The sequence below is a fragment of the Orycteropus afer genome, unplaced genomic scaffold (assembly GCF_000298275.1).
Source record: "Orycteropus afer afer isolate SDZICR_OR568_19922 unplaced genomic scaffold, OryAfe1.0 scaffold00533, whole genome shotgun sequence".
Taxonomy (NCBI): domain Eukaryota; kingdom Metazoa; phylum Chordata; class Mammalia; order Tubulidentata; family Orycteropodidae; genus Orycteropus; species Orycteropus afer.
Genome location: NW_006922120.1, coordinates 319,804 through 342,310, shown reverse-complemented (window position 1 = coordinate 342,310; position 22,507 = coordinate 319,804). Strand labels below are relative to the sequence as shown.

The 22,507-nt window shown below is 39.7% G+C and overlaps 1 protein-coding gene across 1 annotated transcript in view; it reads left to right on the top strand.

Annotated features, from left to right (window-relative positions):
• Nucleotides 1-22,507, top strand: part of SMYD3 (SET and MYND domain containing 3) — a 1,342,222-nt gene that overhangs the window by 1,056,226 nt on the left and 263,489 nt on the right. The window contains exons 7-8 of the mRNA XM_007955714.2: nt 1,957-2,059; nt 13,266-13,376. Of these exons, the coding sequence (XP_007953905.1) occupies nt 1,957-2,059; nt 13,266-13,376 (214 nt within the window). The remainder of the gene's footprint in view (nt 1-1,956; nt 2,060-13,265; nt 13,377-22,507) is intronic.

Sequence of the window (22,507 nt, the reverse complement as noted above, 5' to 3'; positions counted from 1 at the left end):
GCCAAGATCTAAACTTGAAGCTTAACGATAAATTACAAAAATAGTAGAAAATGTTAAGTTTAAAGAAAACAGTTTCATAAACCCACATTATGTGCCGTGGGCATAACAAAGAGACGGACCTCAGATCTAAATTCTAGTTCTCAGGGACATGTTTGGGTAAGAAGTCAAGGATTGAGGGTGCTAATAAACAAGTCTGTCCTGGAAGAAGTACAGCCAGACTGCTCCTTGGAGGCGAGAATGGCCAGACTTCATCTCACCTACTTTGGTCATGTTGTTAGAAGGGACCATTCTCTGGAGAAGGATGTCATGCTTGGTAAAGTGGAGGGTCGATGAAAAAGGGGAAGACCTTCAACAAGATGGATTGGCACAGTGGCTGCAGTGATGGTCTCAGGTATAGCAAGGATTGTGAGGCTGGTAAGGGTCCGAGCAGTGTTTCATTCTGTTGCACATAAGGTCACTATGAGTTGAAGACGAGTCAGTGGCACATAACAACAACAATAAACCCTTAGGCTAAGATTTGATCATCCCCTTAATGCCCTGATCTCATTCCCCAACCTCCAGGGTTGAAGCACATGATTATTTCACCAGACTTGCTATACTATCCCAGTTGGGTTCTTTTTGTCTATTTGGTTCACACACTCTGAGCCCCATTGCTCCAAGAGGCAAAAAATTTTGAGGGCTTGACCATCTGAAGTACTGTCTCCAGCTCTCATTGAGGTAAAATCTCATGACTTAGCTACTAGCCTCCCCTTCTACAAGCACTACATGCTTAATGCATACTCAAGTGCTAACAAAGTGCTCACTTACAATTATTATAATTTATTATTAATTTATGGTGCCAGCTTAAATTTGATGCATTTCTCAGATGGTAAAAGTACACCTCCAGAGTAATAGAATAAGAGGTAATAGACTAAGACCCAGAATGCATCAGGAACTAATTAGCAAGATAATCTCAGCATTTCCCACTGCCATCCAGTCAGTTCTGAATCTTAGTGACCCCCATTGGGTTTCCAAGGCTGTAAATCTTTATGGAAATAGATTGCCCCATCTTCCTTCCATGGAGCAGCGGTAGCTGTGGATATAGAATATCCACAGCAGAGGTTGCATTTCCTCCAAAGGAGCTCAAAAAATGAGATCCCGTGTAGGAAAGGTACGTGGTATATTAGCTGCAGTGATTACTACTACATCCCATTAGCTCAGAAATTACTTCTTTGCAGGTCAGTTTTTTTTTCCCCCATGTTCATGTTGGGTTACCTTAATGAGTGATTTCTAATAGGACATTGCTTCCCCACCCTTATCCTTGAAAAGGACTCAGAAAATGTTTTTATTAACCAACATTCCTTATTGGCTGTGACTTGGAGAGCATTTCACTTCATATGAAGTGAGCTGGTTGCCTTTCTGTGAACGCCCCAGAGCCCTCAATCACTGAGGTCCTGTCCATCTTACTGCTCACACAAACTGAAGTTCCTTTTGCCCATGACCCACTGCTGTGGAGTTGAATCTGACTCATCATGACCTTAAAGGACAGAGTCGAACTGCCTCATAGGATTTCCAAGACTGTAATCTTTACAGAAACACACTGTCACACCTTTCTACCAGGGAATGGCTTGTAGGCTCCAACTGCCGACCTTTTAGTTAGCAGCTGAACACTTTACCCATGGCACCACCAGGGATACTTCTTTGCCCATGTCATTGCTGTTGTTAGGTGCCATCAAGTCTGCTCCGACTCATAGTGACCCTATGTACAACAGAACAAAACACTGCCTGGTCTTGCACCAGCCTCACAATCCTTGTTATACCTGAGCCCATTGTTGCAGCCACTGTATGACTCCATCTTGTTAAGGGCCTTCCCCATTTCTCACTGACTCTCTTTGCCCATAGTATTCATTAAATGTAGTTGTTTGTCCTCTATCTGCTGAGCCATAATAGTCTCTGCCTTTTTTTCCTTCCCCCCAGTATGTCTTTGCTCAACCACAGCTGTGACCCCAACTGTTCGATTGTGTTCAATGGACCCCACCTCTTACTGCGTGCAGTGCGAGACATAGAGCTGGGAGAAGAGGTAAGGAACCTGTCTTGCCCACTACTTTTCCATCAAAGACCCCCTCAGCATAGTGGCTAAGATACTTGCCTGCTAACCAGACGGCTGGCGGTTCAAACCCACCAGCCACTCCTTGGAAGGAAGGTTGGGCAATCCTACTTCCGTAGTGATACTGCCTCGGAAACCCAAGGAGGGGTCGCTATGAGTCGGGGCCGACTCGACGGCACATAACAACAACAACAACAACATCCTTAAAACTAGTCTTATCTGGATAATAGCTTTCTGTTGCCCTCTGCCACAGAGGAGATACATAATATAGTCATCACCTCTACCTAGTGACCTATTTACTTATCACTGCTTCTCCAAAATTATACATAGGCTAACATTTTTTGTCACTATCTTTCTAGATGAAGATAATTCCTGCTGTATGTGTGTGGGAGAGGTGTGTGTCTAAAAGAGGATATGTGCTTTATGCACACACACAGAAGTCATTAAACCTCCTCTATGGTCACAGTTCAGCACCACTAATATCCCTGCACATGGGCGTCCTTCCATTGACAGAGATGGTGGTTCGGCTCATGAGTGGAATCCTAAGGGCTTTCCCCCAAGGCCAATAATCTCATTTTGAAGGTGACTTGATTTTTTTTGTTGTTTTAAGAAAGCAAACAGTTTTACTCTTTCAGGCTGTTCCTTCAAGCCTCTACAAACCCATCAGTATCTCTGGGTGACCATTTAGGCAAAGATGAAAAGGGAATAAAGGACAGGGACCTCTAGCTGCAAATTCACCTTGGCCCTTCTAATTGTGCAGACAGCCAAACCAGCCTCTTGTAGTACAGAACCTTCAGGGAAGCTTGAGGTCTCACAGCTGACTACTAATGGGCTGGTCTTGGGTCACTAAACCTGAGCTTGCACAGGGTTAGTACAATTACTTCCTTGTTCGGTTCTGGGTTATCGATATTTATACTTTTTAGAACCCAGTTTCCTTCTACTATCCAATTTGTTAAAGTGGATATTTATTGCAAGGGAAACAGTATCATAAGCTTTTATTGCATTTATGTAGGACTCAGCCAATAAAACTAAACTCAGAGGCACCGTATTTTATGTAGACAGGGATTTGGCTTTGATAAGACTCCTCCAAACTGATTTTCAACTGAATAAGCAACCTCTTATACAACCAGTTGCTGAATTCCCAGTTTTTAGGACCAGTGTTCTAAGTACACTGGGCTCTCTGTCAACAATATGGACAACTTAGATTTTTTTTTCTGTTAGGCCATATTCATCAAAGTAGGTGATGGGGGACCACTATCTGTTTTCAGCAATATTACATTTGGGAGCTGAGGAGTGACTGTTGTTGTTGATGATGATGATATGATATGATGATGATGATGATAATTTAAAAAAAAAAATACAAAACACATTAACTTGGCAAGACAAGCAAAACAACAGAGAAATATTCTTATATCTTGTTATCTATGCTTGGTTGCCAATTATTCTTCTCAGCTGGTATTCCTTTAGTTGGAAAAGAATGCCTTATTTTTCAGCTTGCTTCACCTTTTCCACTTTCTTCTCTGTCCCTCTCTGGAGCAATAAGCAAATCTTCCTCCTGCCTCATGCAAAATAGTTCTGCTCAGCACCAGGCTCTGAAGACTCAGATATTTCCCCTTTGGTACATATCAAACCATCTTCTCAATAAAGAGGACTTCTTGTACCAGAATGTTAACAAAATAATTCCTCCTAATCATTATATAGTCCTGGTGAATGACTTTTTTTTCTGCTCAGTTGTCCTCCCTTGCTTTGCCCCCTATTTCTACTTGTCGTAATGTAACACCCCCTTCTCTCATATACCATCTCTTGTATAAAATTTTTCCAAATTAATTAAAGACCTTTCCCTCTGAGTTCCCCCTTATAGTGGTTGTCACTGTTTCTTAGGCACTTATTCTGGCTCTTCTGGTGGCTTCTGCTGCTATAGGAACACTTCAAACTTTAGATCAAGGAGAGCCAGAAAATTGCACAAAGTTTCACAGGAACAGAGCTTGCTGTGGAGATTTCTTCCTTTCTGTTTCTTTCCACCTATAGCCATTCTTTGCACCAACTTTGGATCATTTTCCTTCAAAACAGCACCATTTATAATACTTTCTGTGGTTTTTCTTGGGCGGTGAAAATTTACAGAGAAATTCATTTTTGATACAGCAGTTCATACACATTTTGTTTCATGACGTTGACTGCAATTCCCCACAGTGTAACAGCTCTCTTCCCACTTTCGCCCTGTAGTTACCTCTTCCCTGTGTCCTTCTTTCCTATGTGTTCTTTCCCTGCAAGCTATCTCCCTGTGCAAATACTGCCCGTCTGTTCTCCCAGGATCGATTGTTGTAAGGACTGTATATACCTGATGTAAATGTTCACCCTATATGCCTGTCTGTTGTTTGACTGGAAGCCATGGAAGTGAGTTCAATTCTGGGCCTGAAGAGTAACTGGGGCCATAGTCTCGGGAGTCTCACCAGGCTCTATCAGACCTGTAAACCTGAATTTTTTTTTTTTTTTAATGATTTTGAGTTTTGTTTCACATTGTTCTCCCCATTCTTTACAGGATCTCCTGTACTGATCCCTTTTCAAATGGTTTACAGTGGTAGCCAGGCACCATCTAGCTCTTCTGTTCTCATGGTCATATAGGCTGAGGATCACATGGTCTACCAGTCCCTTGGACTAATTGTTTCCGTGCATCTTTGGTTTTCTTCATTCTTCTTTGCTCTGGATGAGGAGAGACCCATTGTTGCATCTAGATGCATTTTTCTTTTTGAGGATTTTCATCGTAATGCTGAGTTTCTTGTGTGTGTGTGGTTTTTTTTTTTTTTTTTTGGTTGTCTCCTCATGTACACACCAGCTACAGAGAGATGTTTGTGTTATGGTTTAAGTCATGGCTCATGTGCCTGGTTGCTGGTGGCCTCTCCTTCAGGGTTGTGTTAAGCTATGTAATACATTTTGTGCTCTGACAGTCTTATAAAGTATGGATCAAGGAAGAAAGCTGAATAGTCTAGGCCACCATCATGGGAATTCCTGGTTAGAAAAGGTTGTAGCTATTACAAATAATGCCATAGGCTGTCAGCATTCTCTAGATCCATGTCAAATGGAAGAAATCTGATTTGCATAAATTGAGCATCTCAGTATCCCTAATGTCAATTTTAATCTAAAATGTTTTGGAAGTAGGAGAGTCTGTTCCTTGTCTCGGTCTATTTTACTTATTTGTAATTCATTTAACAGACATTCCCCCCATCTTCAATGAGTTTAATGTTTTAGTAGAAGAAATTGACTCAGAATGGAAAACAATAATAGAGTATGATAAGTACAATGGTATAAGTGTACACAGGGCTTTATGGGTGTTCAGAACAGGGGCACCCAAGTAGTAGTGGGGGAGGGTGTGTGGAATGGTGGTTAAAGAAGCCTTCTAGAGAAGAGGCTTCTAGAGTTTTAAAGACCCATAAAGCTAGAGTGGGGTGAGGAAGGGAAGCCTTCTAGACAAAGAGGCCAGAGACAGGATGATGAGTTTATGGAGCAGATCACATCAATAGATTGAAGAATTGGAGTGTGACTGGCAGATGAGGGAACATGCAAGTACCACATTGAGGAGCTCCTTGTGAGTCTTATCAAAGAGCCTGGTTCATCTGAAGGTTCTACGACTGTGTCTGGCACATAGTAGGCACATGGTAAATATACGTGGAAGGGAAAGGGGCAGGCACTGAGGAGCCATTGAAGGGTTTGAGTAAGGGAACTTCAATATCAGGCTTTCTATGTATAGGAAAAGTTGGGAGAATGAAGGTCAGGGTGATGCAAGAATCTAGGCAGGAGGGGTTGATGGTGGCCGAAAGTCAGGTAGGGGATTGTGATGGGGCAATCTGAGGAATATAATTTTGTTGTTGTTGTTATGTGCCATCAAGTCGGCCCTGACTCAGAGCGACCCCTCCTTGGGTTTCCCAGGCAGTATCACTATGGAAGTAGATTGCCCAACCTTCCTTCTGAGGAGTGGCTCGTGAGTTTGAACCGCCAGCCTTCTGGTTAGCAGTCAAGTGCCTTAGGCACTATGCTACCAGAGCTCCTGAATATAATTTTAGAAGCTAAAATTAGCAGGATTTGATAATTGACTGGCTGTGGGATAAGACAGAGAGAAAAGATAAGAATACCCATGTTTGACTTCAAAAAGAAGTGAGATTTTTTAAAATCTTTTTTCAGTTCAGAGGCAATATTAGCAGAAAAATTTATTACTGCGATACTGTAATTCCAGTAGTGAAAACAAGGTCTAATTTTCATTTTTCTCTTATTATCCACTCAGTTATAGATGATGAAAAGATGGTTTCCTGGAAAAGGGCTTCATTTTGCCTAGAAATGTTTAAATAAGCAACATAGTTAAGATTCAGTAAATTTATCTTGTGATATTACTCTGATGTTGGAACTGATTTACTGCATTTTCCATAGAGCTGCAGTAAAATGGTAAAGCAATGGTCAGTGGCATAAGTATTTTAAAGCTATTTTGTTCTATGCCATTAAAGCATCAGATGGTCAATGACCAAGTTCCCAGTAAATGAGCCCTACATTTAGTGAACAGATTTTCCATTAATACTGGTGAGTCAATGAATCTTTAATTACAGATTTTATCTTCAGATGATAAAATAATTTAGCTGTCATTGTTTTTGTTGTTGTTATATGCCATCGAGTCAATTCTGACTCATAGTGTCTCTAAAGGACAGAGTAGAAATGCCCCATAGGTTTTCTAAGGCTGAAATTTATTTCTTTTTTTTTAATTGTGATTTGCGTGAAAGTTTACAGAGCAAATTCACTTTCCATACAGCAGCTCCCATATACTGTTTCTCATGACATTGACTACAGTTTCCCACAATGCAACAGCTCCCCTCCTTCTTCCTGCCCATAGTTGCCTCTTCCTTTTGTCCCTCCCTCCATGCACTCCTGCCCCCTGAGCTGTCTCCTTGTGCATACACAGCCCTTCTATTCTCCCATGATTGTTCTCTCCAAGGAATGTGTCAACCTAATGTAAATATTCACTTCATATGCCTGTCTTTTGTTTGGCTGGAAGACACAAGAGTGGGGCAGCTAGAGGCCATAGTCTCAGTGGTTCCATCAGGCTCTATCAGACCAGCAAACCTGGTCCCTTTTTTTCCTAATGATTTTGAGTTTTGTTCCTCATTGTTCTCCTACTCTATCCAGGATCTCCTACATAGATCCCTCTCCGAGTGGTTGATAGTGGTAGCTGGACATCATCTAGTTCTCCTGGTCTCATAGTTGTATAGGCTGAGGATCGCATGGTGGACTAATTGTTTCCATGAATTTTGGGTTTTCTTCAATCTTCTTTGCTCTGGACGAGGAGAGATCCATTGTTGCATTTAGATGGCCACTTGCAAGCTTTTGAGATCCCAGTCACTACTTGCCAAAGTAAGATATGGAACAATGTTTTGTGTAGTATGTTATGCCTATTGAGCTTGATGTCCCCTGTGACTATGGTCCTGAGTCCACAGGCCCAACTGCTCACTCCCTCTGAGTAGCTGGCTGTGGCCATAAGTGACTACAACCTTGTCCCTTATCAGCTCTACTGTATATCTGGGAATTATTACAGAACATACCAATATACTTGAGGAAACATTGTCTGTTAAGGATGAAATTTTTATGGAAGCAGACTGCCTCATTTTTCTCCACACAGCAAGTGGTAGGTTCAAACAACCAACCTTTTGGTTTGCAGCTGAGTGCTTAACCATTATATCACCAGGTTCCTAGCTGTCATTACCAGTTTATAAGCTGGGTTGTTTTTTTTTTTTTTCAAAAAAATGAATAAAAACATCTTTACCATTAAGCCCTTCAGCTTTGATATAGTATGTTTTACCAACTTCAGTGGCATGAAAGAGGCACAAAGGAAAGAATGGGTCAGTCTTCATTGGAGCAGTCTTCATTGAAAAAGGCCTATTGAGCCAAGCTTGCAGATGGGAGAGCTCTGAGTGTAGGGAAAAGGGCTATGCTGGCTTGGTGTGCAGTCTTACAGGTGTAGCAAATTACATAATTGTGTCAAGCTGTAGAGCGCAGGGAGAAATTTTGAGGCTAGAAAAGCAGACAGAAAATTAGTTGAGGAAAGCCTTGTGTGTCTTGTTAAGAAGTATAGCTTTTATCCCACAGGCAAAGAGAAACCATCAAAAGTTTTCATGTAGAGAAATGTCATGATCAGATCTGGGTTTTAGGAAGAATTCTCTCAAAGCAGTTTAGAAGATGAAAGGTAGGCTGCAGGCAGCAGGGAGGCTAGTTAGAAAGCCATTGGATTGTCTAGGTAATGGTTACAGACAGTCACAGGATGTTGATGAAGTCTGTAAGAGTCTGTTTATTGGCGTTAAATGAAAGAACTAGTCTCTTGTTGCCCATTCTAAGCATGGCATGATTACTTAGAGTGTTGGCCCTTGTGATAAAGTGTTGGTTAGTCAAGCACATTTCTCCAGTGTGGCAGTCCCTAGATTTGGTGGCTTCACACTGGGCACATTGCAGTCACCCAGTGACTACCACACATCAGTCTGATCTGACAGCTGTGGCTGGTGACTAAGAGCCATTGGGCTGGATTGAGAATCAAGCTCCTAGAGTTAATGCAGGAGCAAACATAGAAATCATCTCATTTTACCATTTTACTCATTTTGCTCATACAAAGAAACTGGGCCCAGAGCCTGATGATATAAAATGAATGGATATGGTGCCCCAAAATTAGTGATAGGTTCATTCAAACAAAAACTGTGCTCAGGAATTAGTTGTTTGGAATCTGGAATGTATTGTTTTCTAGAAACCAGAGGCACTTGCCTGGTGTGATGGCCCTTTGCGCCTTAGAGGCAGGCCTGGCTTCAGATCATGAGGCAAAACAAGGATCTGGGGAATTAAAAAGTGGCTGTGACTTCAGCTGAAGGAGCCCAGCTGTTTCAGAACAAACAGAAATCCAGGCAAAGGCTTGAACAGGTTTGATGGTGACAGCTTCTTAAGAAAGTAGCCTCTCCTACAGCCCCCAGAAGTAGGAGAAGCAGCTATGATATTATGAAAAGAACATCAGGCTTGACTCAATAGATCTGGGTACAAATCCCAGCTGGACCTGGATCCAAGACCTTTGCTGATTTTCACTGTCCATGCTGTATCCCTAGCATGTTGTTGTTGTTGTTAGGTGCCGTCAAGTCAGCTCTGACTCATAGCGACCCTGTGTGCAAGAGAACAAAACACTGCCCAGCCCTGCACCAACCTCACAATCCTTGCTGTGCTTGAGCACATTGTTGGAGCCACTGTTTAATCCATCTCGTTAGTGAGGTCTTCCACTGCTTTGCTTACCCTCTGCTTTACCAAACATGATGTCCTTCTTTAGGGAATGGTCCTTTCTGACATATTTAACACTCTTCATTTTCTTAAGGGCAGGTCCCCTTCTTTCTGCAGATGGAATAGCATGTTATAGTTGCCTACCACCAGACAGAGCAGGCTATGGCTTTTGTCACCTGGTGATTGCCAGGGTTGATTTGACAGACCTGGCTGGCTGGGCCAGGCCTCCTTCCTCCCTGACTGCTTTAATGAGGCCCTCCTGAAGCTGCATGTTCTGTCAGAGGGTGGCGTGCTTTTTCCTACCACCCTTTCCAAACAAGTAAGGTCATGCTTGGTAGACATGAGATGCTTTCTTTTAAGTTGAAGAAAAACCACATGGACTGTTTTGCTCTAGGGAGTTTTTGTCATCTCCTTCTGTGGATAATCCTGCCTTCTTCCTTTTCTACAATGCCCCTTTACTCCCCCACCACACATACCCCCGTAATTACTTTCTACATTTAAAATCAAATAAATAAGTAATTTATACAATATGTTACAAGCTAATGTATGTAACAGCAAAAGAAAAACTAGAAAAGGGTGGGAGAGTAAGGAGTGCCAGGTGGGGTGGGAATTAGGTTGCTGTGTTAAATAGAGTGGTCAGGTCAGATTTCAGTGAGGAAGTGAGGTTTAAACAAAACTCATAGGAGATGAGGGATGTCCCCATTGTAGATTTAGGGGGATGGGCAGAGGAAGCAGCAGAAGGAAGAAAGGCTTTGAAAGGAGAGTGTGTGTGAAGAAGGCCAGAGTGGCTGGAGCAGAGTAAGGGAGAACAGGAAGTGAGTTCGGAGAGGAAAAAGCACCCATAATGTGAAACCATTCTCAAACTACCAGGATTTAAAAGTTTGTTGTTGTTTTTTTTTCCTAATCCATTGAAGACCAATGCTAGTGTTAAACACGATAATGACAATTAATTACTACAAAAAGGAATTTTAAAATATATAAATATAAAATAAATGTTTCTCTCATTGTTATTGTTTATTGCCCTCCATTCAATTCTGACTCATTGGCATCCCATGTGTACAGGGTAGAACTCTGCTCCATAGTGTTTTCAAGGCTGTGACTTTTTGGAAGCAGATCACCAGGCCTGTTATCCGAGACACTTCTGGATGGGTTTGTGCCACCGGCCTTTCGGCTAGTAGTTGGGCACTTAACCATTTATGTTACTTAGGGACTCTTTATTATTATTATTATTATTATTATTAGAGCCACATAATAGTACTCTTATCAAATTACTACAAAAATTTCTAAATGTTAACTTTACTTTTTTTTTCTTTTTTACTTATTTTATAGTGTTGTTGTTGTTGTTGTTATGTGCCGTCGAGTCATACCTGACTCATAGCGACCCCTCCTTGGGTTTCCGAGGCAGTATCACTATGGAAGTAGGATTGCCCAACCTTCCTTCCGAGGAGTGGCTGGTGGGTTTGAACCGCCAGTCATCTGGTTAGCAGGCAAGTGTCTTAGACACTATGCTACCAGAGTAGACTCAACAACAACAAAAAAAAAACTCATTGCTATTGAGTCAATTCCAACTCATAATGACCCCCACTGGGTTTCTGAGGCTGTAAATCTTTATGGAAGTAGATAGCCCCATCTTGCTTCTGCAGAGCAGCCAGTGGGTTTGAACCACTGACTTGCTGGTTAGCAGATAAATACCTTATCCACTAGCACCAGTCCACAGACCACACTTTGAGTTGCACAGTGGGAGTCCATTGTCCTTTACGCTAAGTGACAGAGGGAGCTGTTGGAGGGTTTTGAACAGAAGAGAGACCAACTTACATTTTAGGTGAATCACACTGGCTAAAGATGGAGTGCAGAGAGCAAGGGAAGAAGCAGAGAGACAAGTTAGGAGACTGTTTGCATTTTACAGGCAAGAAATGATGGTGGGTTGGACCAAGATGGTAGCATTAAAAAACGTAGAAGGTGATTGGTTATGGATGTATTTTTAAGTTACCGCTAACAGCATTTTCTGGTGGACTGCATGGAGGCTATGAAAGAAAGAGAGAAGTCAAAGATGCCTGAGAGGTTTCAGCTTGGGTGACACAAAAGATAGTTACCTTCAGCTGAGAAGAGGAAGGCTCTAACTAAGATGTAGATTTGAGGAGAGGAAAGTCAGGGGTCCTACATTTTATATTTTGAATTAGACTTTCAGTACATAGGAGAACTAATCAAGTAAGACATGTTTAAACATGATGTTTCCTAATGACCTATGACTTTAAGTAGACTTACAGGGCTAGGAAGAAACTGGAGTCCCTATAAGTATACCCTCTCCTTCATATGATCTTTCAGCACCCAAGGCAGGGTGTGGTTACCGTATTTAAGAGTCCAAGGAAATCAACTGAAGGGCCGCTGTGAGTGACTGCTTTATGATGTTAAACTCTCCCTATTTGAAAATTTTTCCACATTTTTTTTTAAATTTACCTAGCCATAAAAAGAAAATTATTTTCTTTCCTAACTTCAGAGTTATCAACTTTGGATCACCCTCTGTTCCATAAAGCATCTATAGAATTTATTAGGATTTAAGGGCAATCTGGCTGCATCATCTGCCATCTCTTTTATTGCCAGGCTTCTTTGTTTGCCAATGGTTATGGAATTACTGAACCTTCAACAGCTCTTAATCTACTATTTAGTGAAAAAAAGGGTAAGGTACAAAAGTTATAGTGTGGTCATGAACCCAGTTCTTTAAAATAAATATATGATAAGCAGGTGCACACCACATAAGAAAGATTGGAAAGAAATACATTACAATTTTACAGGTGTGTATGAGTACATTTGTGTAAACAGAAGTATTTATATGTATATGTATGTACAAATATGTATATTCATGTTAATGTATTCATAGAGGAAACAGTTAAAGATACTTCTCAGACATGTAAACCCTGTGAGAATGTAAACCTTGTGAGAAAGGTTTTCTGAGTGTGAACATTTAGGACTTTAGTCAACTCAGTCAACTGGTATAATAAAGTTCATAAGTTCATGTTCTGGATCCCAGTGAGGTGAGTAGTGTCTGGGGTCCTAAAAGCTTGCAAGCAGCCATCCAAGATACAACTATTGGTCTTTGTACTCATAAGGAAAAAAAGAGAAAGAAGGAAACCAAAGTCTCAGTGAAGAAACTAGTCGACAAGGCTAATAGCCTATACAACCCGTGGCCTTATCTACCCAGAGACCAGAAGAACTAGATGGTGCCTGGCTACTACCTCTATTGACCAATCTGATCACAGCCACAATAGATGTACCCTGATAGAATGGAAGAAAAACGCAGAACAGAACTCAAATTCTGAAATCCAGACTTACTGGGCTAGTTGAGACTAGAAGACTCCCTGAGACTAATGCCCTGAGTTACTCTTTAAACTTTGAACTGAAACTATTCCCTGATGTCACCTTTTAGCAAAATAACAGATTGGCACACAAAACAAAGGATATTACTCATGAGTATAGTATTAAAAAATCTTATACATGAGACCAAAAGGTCAACAATTACTCTAGAGCAAAGATAAGAAGATAAGGGGCTAGGGAAGCTATAGTATTGGAAATGGAACAAGGAGGGTATAAAGAGAATGCTAACACATTGTGAAAAATGTGACCGTCACTGAACAATGGTCGTAGAAATTGTCAGATGAGAACTTAATTTGCTTTGTAAACTTTTACCAAAAACACAATAAAATATTATTTAAAAAAATTTGTCTGTGATTATCTTTATATGAGAGAAGAGCTCTGGTGGCATAAATGGTATCTCTCCCCCACATTTTTTGGTGTACAATAATAAAAAGATATTACTTTAATAATTAGAAAATAATAATAACTGTTATTTAAAGAAAATGAACAAAGCAGCCATGTGAACTCTTCCCTCTGGCCACAGCTCACCATCTGCTACCTGGACATGCTGATGACCAGTGAAGAGCGCAAGAAGCACCTGAGGGACCAATACTGCTTTGAATGTGACTGTTTCCGATGCCAAACCCAGGACAAGGTAAGTTTTGTGGACCCAAAACCCAATACCTCCTAGGCAGCATCCCAATTAGCTCTCAGAGAACTCTGCTTTTATTCCATTAATCCATAAGCAAATGGCTGTCTGTGCCTGATAGGAAAGAAAGGTAAGTAAAATAATGCACTGTGCGTATATTTTATCTTGGGAATTTTATCACCCACCAAGCAATAAAAGTTTTAACCCCAGGTAAGACTCCATGGAATTTAGAGTGTAGTGGGAATGTAGCCATTAAACATATAACTAGGAGGATTTTGAAGGCCAGAGTGCTATTGGGGCATATAATAAAAGGATCAGGTTATACAATAATGGATAATAGTTATTGCTCATAATAAGTATATCAAGTTGTACCTAGATTTTTATTTCTTTAAAATTTGTTCTGTGTGACTTTCTACCACAATACAATATCAGCTAGAGATCATTTATTTGTCAGTTTTTACACCCTGAGAAAAGAAGAACAGCCATAATAAATGCAATAAAGATAATGAATGAACTTTTTTCATATTATTCATAGTACTCTTCTCATTTTGAACTATTTTACTTTGCACACAGGTTATCAGAAGAAATCTTACTTCTGCAGTGTTTTTTTGTTGGAATTCTTTCATAATCATTATCATATTGATCTCAATAACTACAAATTAAGAAACTGAACTCAGGAAAGTTGAGAGATAAGGATAGGACAAGGAAAAAGTGGCTGAGCTTAGTCTCAAACCTAAATCTTTTGACTAAATCTAGTGCTCCTTCCATATGCCACAGTTACATGTGACTTCAGGCGCTAATATTGGTGGGGAGAAATACTTGCTGTCACTTCTATGCATGAGAAAATGTCATCAGCTCATTCTAATGCTGCAGGAGCCAGTGAGCATGCTTATTGTTCATTAAAAATAACTTTTAGAAATAAATGAAGTGAGAAAAGTATACTAATAGTGTTCTGAAATTCCAGAGTAGGGCCTTTCAGTCCACCCTAGTGTTAGTTAGCATTTTGCTACTAGTAGGAATATTAGTACTCGTAAAAGATTCCCTGGGACTCCTCTCCAGACTATAGCCTGAAATGACAGCATGCTAGCTTCCCACCAGCATCCTTGGTTGGGATTAGGAAAGTCCTTAAATTTAATGCCTCTGATGTGATATGCATGTCATTAAACAAACAAACAAGAAAACAAATCACTTGCCATTCTAGTTGAATCTGACTCACGGTGGCCCCAGGTGTGTCAGAAAAGAACTATGCTCCATACAGTTTCCAATGGCTGATTTTTCTGAAGTAGGTCACCAGGACTCTGGGTAGATTGAACCACCAACCTTTCAGTTAGCAACTGAACACTTAACTATTTGCACCACTCAGGGACTCCATACGTATGGTAGACCCCCCAAAAAATCTTGAATGACTGAGTGATTATGTTTTATTAAAATCAAGGTCATACTCAGTTTTGTTGTCTATGATAGTTGAAATCTGGGATAGAATAGTATATTAGGAAAGGGTTTGGCTACAAATATAAATAACCCAACTGAATAAGTGGGTATATTTGTCTCAAGAATTCTGGAGCAGTAGTCCCAGGTGGAACAGCTACTTATAGATCTCACTCTGTAAGGACTTGAATTCTTTTGTCTTTCTCTTTAGTCATCCCTACCATGTGGCTATTTTCTTCATTGTCCCAAGATAACTGCTATATCCCATTCTCTATAGTCAGTGTGCCCATACTCTTGACAGGAAAATGAAAGAGTAATAAAATACATTGACTTTCAGTTTATAGTGAGGGAAAAATCTCATTGATTAAGGGTAGTGTTGCACAGACAAAATATTATAATTACTCTCAGTAAGTTGTACACCTATAAGTTGAACTGGCAAAAGTTGTGTGATATATTTACAAAACAACAACAAAGTATAGCTGTTGAGGGCTGCCTGTGTATAAACAAATACCTCATGGAATTTGGTTCCTTGGTTTGGAAGTTTAGGTCATAGTTTCACAGGACATCCCAGTTAATTGACCTAATACATGTTTAGTGCTTCTGTTCTACCTCCTAGTTCACTGTGTAGTGCCTGGGATCTTAAAATCTTGCAGGTGGCCACCCAAGGTAAACAATTAGTCTTTATTCACCAAGACCAACAGAAAAAGGAGAGTCAGGAATAGGAGGAGGAAATGGAATGCTTGGTTTAATTGCCTCCATGAACAACTGCCTCCTTTGCCATGAGACCATAGTACTTGAAGGTGCCTGGCTACCATTACTGAACATTTTCATCAAAGATTCTACAGAAGAGTCCTGATCAAAAGGGAAAAAAATGTAGAACATAATTTCAAATTTTCATGGATTTTAGAATTTCTGGAGTCATGGAGGCTGGATAAACCTCTGAAACTATTACCCTGAGCTAATGTTTAAACCTTGAACCAAATATATCCCCCTGAAGTCTTATCAAAACCAAACAATAATTTAGCTTAACTAATACAGAATGTGAGACCAGGAAGGAAGCAAGCCAGCATGGTGGGTTTAGAGTGGCTGAGGGAGACCAGGAAGGAAGTGAGCCAGCACGGCGAGTATGGAGCAGCTGAGGGAGACTAGAAAGGAAGTGAGGTGGCATGGCGGGTTTGGAGTGGCTGAGGGAGACTGGGAAGGAAGCGAGGCAGTGCAGCAGGTTTGGAGCAGCTAAGGGAGACCAGGAAGTGAGTGGAGTGGTTTGGAACAACTAAGAGAGATGAACTTGTCTATCAGTTTGTCATACTGTGGTGGCTTGAGTGTTGCTGTGATGCTGGAAGCTATGCCACCAGTGTTTCAAATGCCAGCAGGGTTACCCATGGTGAACAGGTTTCAGCAGAGCTTCCAGACTAAGACAGGCTCAGAAGGAGGAAGAGGTCATCCACTTATCAAAGAATTGGCTAGTGAAAACCTTAAGAATAGCAGTGAAACACTGTCTGATATATTATTGGTAAACTGTATGAATAGCCCTGAAACATTGTCCAATATAGTGTCAGAAGATGAGCCACTCAGGTTGGAAGGCACTCAAAATACGACTGGGGAAGAGCCGACCTTAATGATATGGTTGGAGTAAAGCTTTCAGGACTTCATTTGCTGATGTGGCATGACTCAAGATGAGAAGAAAGAGTTGCAAACATCCATTAGTAATTGGAACATGGAACGTATGAAGTATGAAACTAGGAAAATTAGAAGTTGTTAAAAATGAAATGGAAAATATAAAGATCAATATCCTAGGCATTAGTGAGCTAAAATGGACTGGTTTTGGCCATTTTGAATCAGACAATCATATGAAGTACTATGCTGGGAATGGCATGGCATTCATCATCACAAAGAATGTATCAAGATCTATCCTGAAGTACAATGCTATCAGTGAAAGGATAATATCCATATGACTACAAGGAAGGCCAGTCAATAAATACTACTGTTATTCAAATTTACGCACCAACCACCAAAGCTAAAAATGAGGAAAGTGAAGACTTTTACCAACTTCTACAGTCTGCAATTGACTGAACATGCAATCAAGACATGTTGATTATCACTGGTGATTGGAATGCAAAAGTTGGAAACACACACACACGCATAAAAAAAAAAAAAAAAACCCACAAAACAAACACACATGCAAAGTTGGAAACAAAGAAGAATCACCAGTAGTTGGAAAATATGGCCTTGTTGATAGAAATAATGCTGAGATCACATGATAGAATTTTGGAAGACCAAAATTCATTGCAAATACCTTTTTTCAACAACACAAACAGCAGCTATGCCTGTGGAGTCGCCAGATGGAGTACACAGAAATCAGATTGACTACATCTGTGGCAAGAGGCAATGGAAGCTCAATATCTTCAGCCAAAACCAGGCCAGGAGCTGATTGTGGAACAGATTATCAACTGCTCATATGCAAGTTCAAGTTGAAGCTGAAGACAAAATAAGTCCATGAGAGCCAAAATATGACCTCGATTATATCTCTCCTGAATTTAGAGACCATCTAATGATAGATTTGATGCATTGAAAACCAATGACCAAAAACCAAAGGAATTGTGGGATGACATCAAGAACATCATCTATGAAGAAAGCAAAGAGGTCTTTAAAAAGACAGGAAAGGAAGAAAAGACCAAAATGGATGTCAGAAGAAACTCAGAAACTTGCTCTTGAAAGGAAAGTAGCTAACAAATGGCAAGAAAAAAGAGCTGAATGGAAGATTTCAAAGAGCAGCTAGAAGACAAAGTCAATTATTATAATGAAATGTGCAAAGACCTGGAATTAGAAAAGCAAAAGGGAAGAATATTCTCAGCATTTCCCAAGCTGAAAGAACTGAAGAAAAAATTTAAGCCTCGAGTTGCAATATTAAGATTCTATGCACAATATATTGAATGTTGGAGGAAACATCATAAAAAGATGGAAGAAATACACAGAGTCTCACTGTACCAAAAAGAATTGGTTGATGTTCATCCATTTCAGGAGGTGGCATATGATCAAGAACCAATGGTATTGAAGGAAGAAGTTGAAGCTGGACTGAAGGAAGTGGCGAAAAACAAGGCTCCAGGAATTGAGAGGATACCCATTGAGATGTTTAAAAAAATGGATGCTGCGCTGAAGGCACTCACTCAGCTATGCCAAGAGACTTGAAGAACAGCTGCCTGGCCAACTGACTGGAAGAGATCCATATTTGTACCCATTCCAAAGAAAGGTGATCCCACAGAATGTGGAAATTATTGAACAATATCATTAATATCACACATAAGTAAAATCTTGCTGAAGATAATTCAAAAATGGTTGCAGTAGTATATTGACAGAGAACTTCCAGAAATGCAAGCTGAATTCAGAAGAGGACATGGAAAAAGGGATATCATTGCTGATGCCAGATGGATCTTGGCTGAAAGCAAAGAATTCCAGAAGGATGTTTACTTGTGTTTTATTGACTATGCAAAAGCATTCAATTGTGTGTATCATAACAAATTATGGATAACATTGAGAAAAATGAGAATTCCAGAATATTTAATTGTACTCATGAGCAACTTGTATATAGACCAGGAGGCTGTCATTTGAACAGAACAAGGGGATACTTCATGGTTTAAAATTGGGAAGGAAGTGTGTCAGGGTTGTATCACCATAATTATTCAATCTGTATGCTGAACAAATAATCTGGGAAGTTGGACTGTATGTTCTTACATGGCTTTAGGATTGGGAGAAGACTCACTAACAACCAGCAATACGCAGATGACACAACTTTACTTGCTGAAAATGAGGATGACTTGAAGCACTTTCTTATGAAGATTAAAGACTACAGTCTGCAGTATGGATTACATTTCAATGTAAAGAAAATGAAAATCCTCACAACTGGATCAATAAGCAGCATCACAATAAATGGACAAAAGATTGAAGTTGTTGAAAATTTCATATTACTTAGTTCCACCATCAACACCAATGGAAGCAGCAGTCAAGACATCAAACAACGTATTGCACTGGGCAAATCTGCTGCAAAAGACCTCTTTAAAGTGCTGAAGAGCAAAGATGTCTCTGTCTCCTTGAAGACTAAAGGATACCTAATCCAAACCATGGTATTTTCAATCACATCATGTGCATGTGAGAGCCAGACAATGAATAAGGAAGACCAAAGAAGAGTTCATGCTTTTGAGTTGTGGTGTTGGTGAAGAATCCTGAAAGTAACATGGACCGCCAAAAGAACTAACAGATCTGTCCTGGAAGAAGTGCAGCTGGAACGGTCCTTGCAAACGAGAACGGCCAGACTTCCTCTGACCTACTTTGGCCATGTTGTCAGAAGGAACCATTCACTGGAGAAGGATATCATGCTTGGTAAAGTGGAGGGTCAATGGAAAAGGGAAGGCCCTCAATGAGATGGATTGACACAGTGGTTGCAACAATGAGGTCAGGCATGGCATGGATCGTGAGGCTGGCACAGGACTGGGCAGTGTTTTGTTCTGTTGTACATAAAGTCGCTATGATTCTGAGTCAACTCAACGGCACCTAACAACAACAAGAAGTACAGAATGTCTGCCTTGAGCACTGTGCTTTTTGAAGATTTAACTATATGGTATCACATTGACAAGCACAACTACGAAGACTAGATAGGAACCTTACGGAGCAGTGGGGTTATGTTAATGGAGGAGGAAGAACTTAGAAAAGGAGGGTGAGAATGGTTGTACAACGCGAAGAACGTAATCAATGTCACTGAATTGTACAGGTTGAAAGTGTTGATTGGTATATATTCCACTGTGTATATTCTCAACAACAATAAAAGTAAATGATAAACAATCAAAAAAAAAAAAAGGCAGAGAACAAAGAGAAACCCTCTTGAGTATTTTCACCTATATCTGTTGCTCAGAAATATGTGTCATGGCCACCTGGTTGTAAAAAAGGTTAGAGAAATGTTTCTTTAGCTTTCAAGCTTTATATGAGAGGAAAAGAAGAGAGAAGAGCGTTCTGAATAACTTTTGAGGAACCAATCAACAGTCTCTCATACCCACTGAGACCATTTTCTTTAATGTATTGAACTGAAAGTTCATTTAATATTGTGTTAAAGACAGGCCAAAAGTGTAGTCCAGAAAGTACTCCAATTACTCTGCTGGATTCTAATCCAGTGTATTTCTAACAAACTAGGTGATCTTGGGAAAGTCTTCCAACCTGTTTGGATTTGTTCCCTCACCTGTAGTATAAGAGAATTGGACTAGATGGTCTTAAAGCCCCGTCCAGCTCTGTTATTCCATGTTTCTATGAAATGTTTCATACTGGAAGTAAGTAGGATATATGCATGGATGAGAACATAAACTTGATTTTCAACTAGTTCATCAGTTATATTTTTAAGTTTCTATTTATCTGTTTAAGTTCCTAGATTTCAGTTCTAAACTCTCCCCTTGCTCTTTTTGGAACCTAGAAAATTTATCTCACCAGGTTTCTGCAACAAGTAATATTTATTACATACCTTCATCTGCATGTTTCTGGACTTGTATGGTATCATGTTTAAGGGAAGTAGAAGACATAATTTGCACGTGTTGAGTTGTTATTTGTAACCAACAGCAGTTTAATTTCTGGAACAAATGGCATACAGTTTCTAAGGGAGATTTTGCTGATGATTGTTTGGTTTTCCTATGGCCTGTCCAGGTCAGAAGCCAAGTCAATGGAAGTAGAACTAACCAAATGGAATTGATTATTTCCACAAGGTTATGGGTAATACATAATGTGCTTCCTTGGATGTCATATGATTTGTTGAAAAATCTGTATTTACTTGCCATTTATTTGATTCTTCTTTTTAAATACTTTGTCTATCAATCTACTCAAAGCCCATATTGTCTCATTGCTAGATTATTGGAATAGTTCCTAACTGGTCACCTGGCCCTTAATTTCTTCCATCCTGTACACTGTTTTAAAATAAGGTTTCTCAGATACCACTGTTTCCAAGTTATTACTTTGCATGGAATTCTTCAAGCATTAAGCATTACTTTTTTTTTTTTTTAATTGTGCTTTGGGTGCAAATTTACAAAGCAGATTTGTTTTACATTCAACAGTTCATGCACATTTGATTTCACAGCCCCAATTACCATCCCCAACCATAAAAACTCTTCCCCTTTCCTCCCTGTGACTACCCCCTCCCTGAGCCCTTCTTTCTGTACATTCCTGTCTGTCCAGCTTTCCCTCTATGTGAATGCTACCCTTCTGATGTCTCATGATTGATTGATCTAAGGGGTGCATCTCCCTGGGGTAGGTGTTCTCCATGTAGGTCTTTCTACTGTTGGGCTGAGTGCCAATCCACAGAAGTAAGTCCATTTCTAGGCCTGAAGGGTAACCCAGGTCCATACTCTCGGGGGTTCCACCAATCTCTATCTGACGAGTAATTCTGGTCATTTTTGTGTTTTTGAATTTTGTTCCACATTTCCGCTTCCACTCTAACCGGGATCTCCAATTTTAATCTCTTTCCTAGTGGTTGGCATTTTGGTGTTTACAATATACTTTAAACTCTTAGCTTAACTGTCCTCCTAAATCATGACCCAAGATCTGACCTACCTTTTTTTTTCCAACATTACCAACTTGCTTTATCAAATTATATCTTTCCCCCAGCCAGAAGATTTTCAATTACCTTACACACACATACAAACATATATTTATTTACACACACATTCATATATATATATACACATATTTCTGTTTATGTATGTAATTACATAATACAATAGCAATAAGTTTTACATTATTTTGAGAAATAAGAATGGTAGGAAATGAGATTAAAGCAGATTAGTACCCAAAATGCATACCATATGATTCTATGCAGTGGCTAGAACTCAATCACAAATTTATTCTAAATTTCCCAGCAGCCAAAGCTAAAAGGAGACAAAACTAGTTTTAAAATTCACAGTAGCCATAAAATTAAACACACATACACACCTTTCTTAGCAAGTACAGTATTTCCTAACACTGAGGCCTGAGACACTCCCAGAGTGGTCCCTGTGAGAGTAAATGACCAACACTCTTATTAAACTTCTACATTGATTAAAGTAGCTGATTTTACAATATCCCTCAATGTGACCACTTGGTATAATCTCAAATCATAAGTTAATGAAAGAAGTAACAAGAGTGTGAAAATAATGTGATCTAGTTTCATATGTCTGCGATGGTTTGCTCCATTCCAAGAAAAAAAATGTAGACTATATAGAAGAAAGCAAGGTCTTACATACACATCAGATAATCCTTCATTAATGTTATTTCTTGAAAACAGGTTTTAACCTTTTAAAAAAAATTATTGAAGTAATACATGTATATAGTTTGAGAAGTTAAAGTACTAAAACAATTGCAAACATTAATACTCTTTCCTACTTCTGTTCCTGCCCAAGATCTGCTTCCTAGAGATAACCTCTTTCAGCTTCTGCTATTTATTCCATGTTTCTAAAGTTAAAGCTCCTTTAAATCAGTAGCTAAGGATGCTCTTTGCTACTGGATTGATTAATGACTTTTTCTTACAAGATTTCAAATTTGTTCTTTTGTATATCTCATACTTTATGTTTATTTCCACCTATTTTTGTTTCATAACTTCTAAGTCATTTTTAATGCATGCTATACCATTTCTCCAGGAGCTCTGGTAGCATAGTGCCTAAGGCACTTGACTGCTCACCAGAAGGCTGGCGGTTCAAACCCAC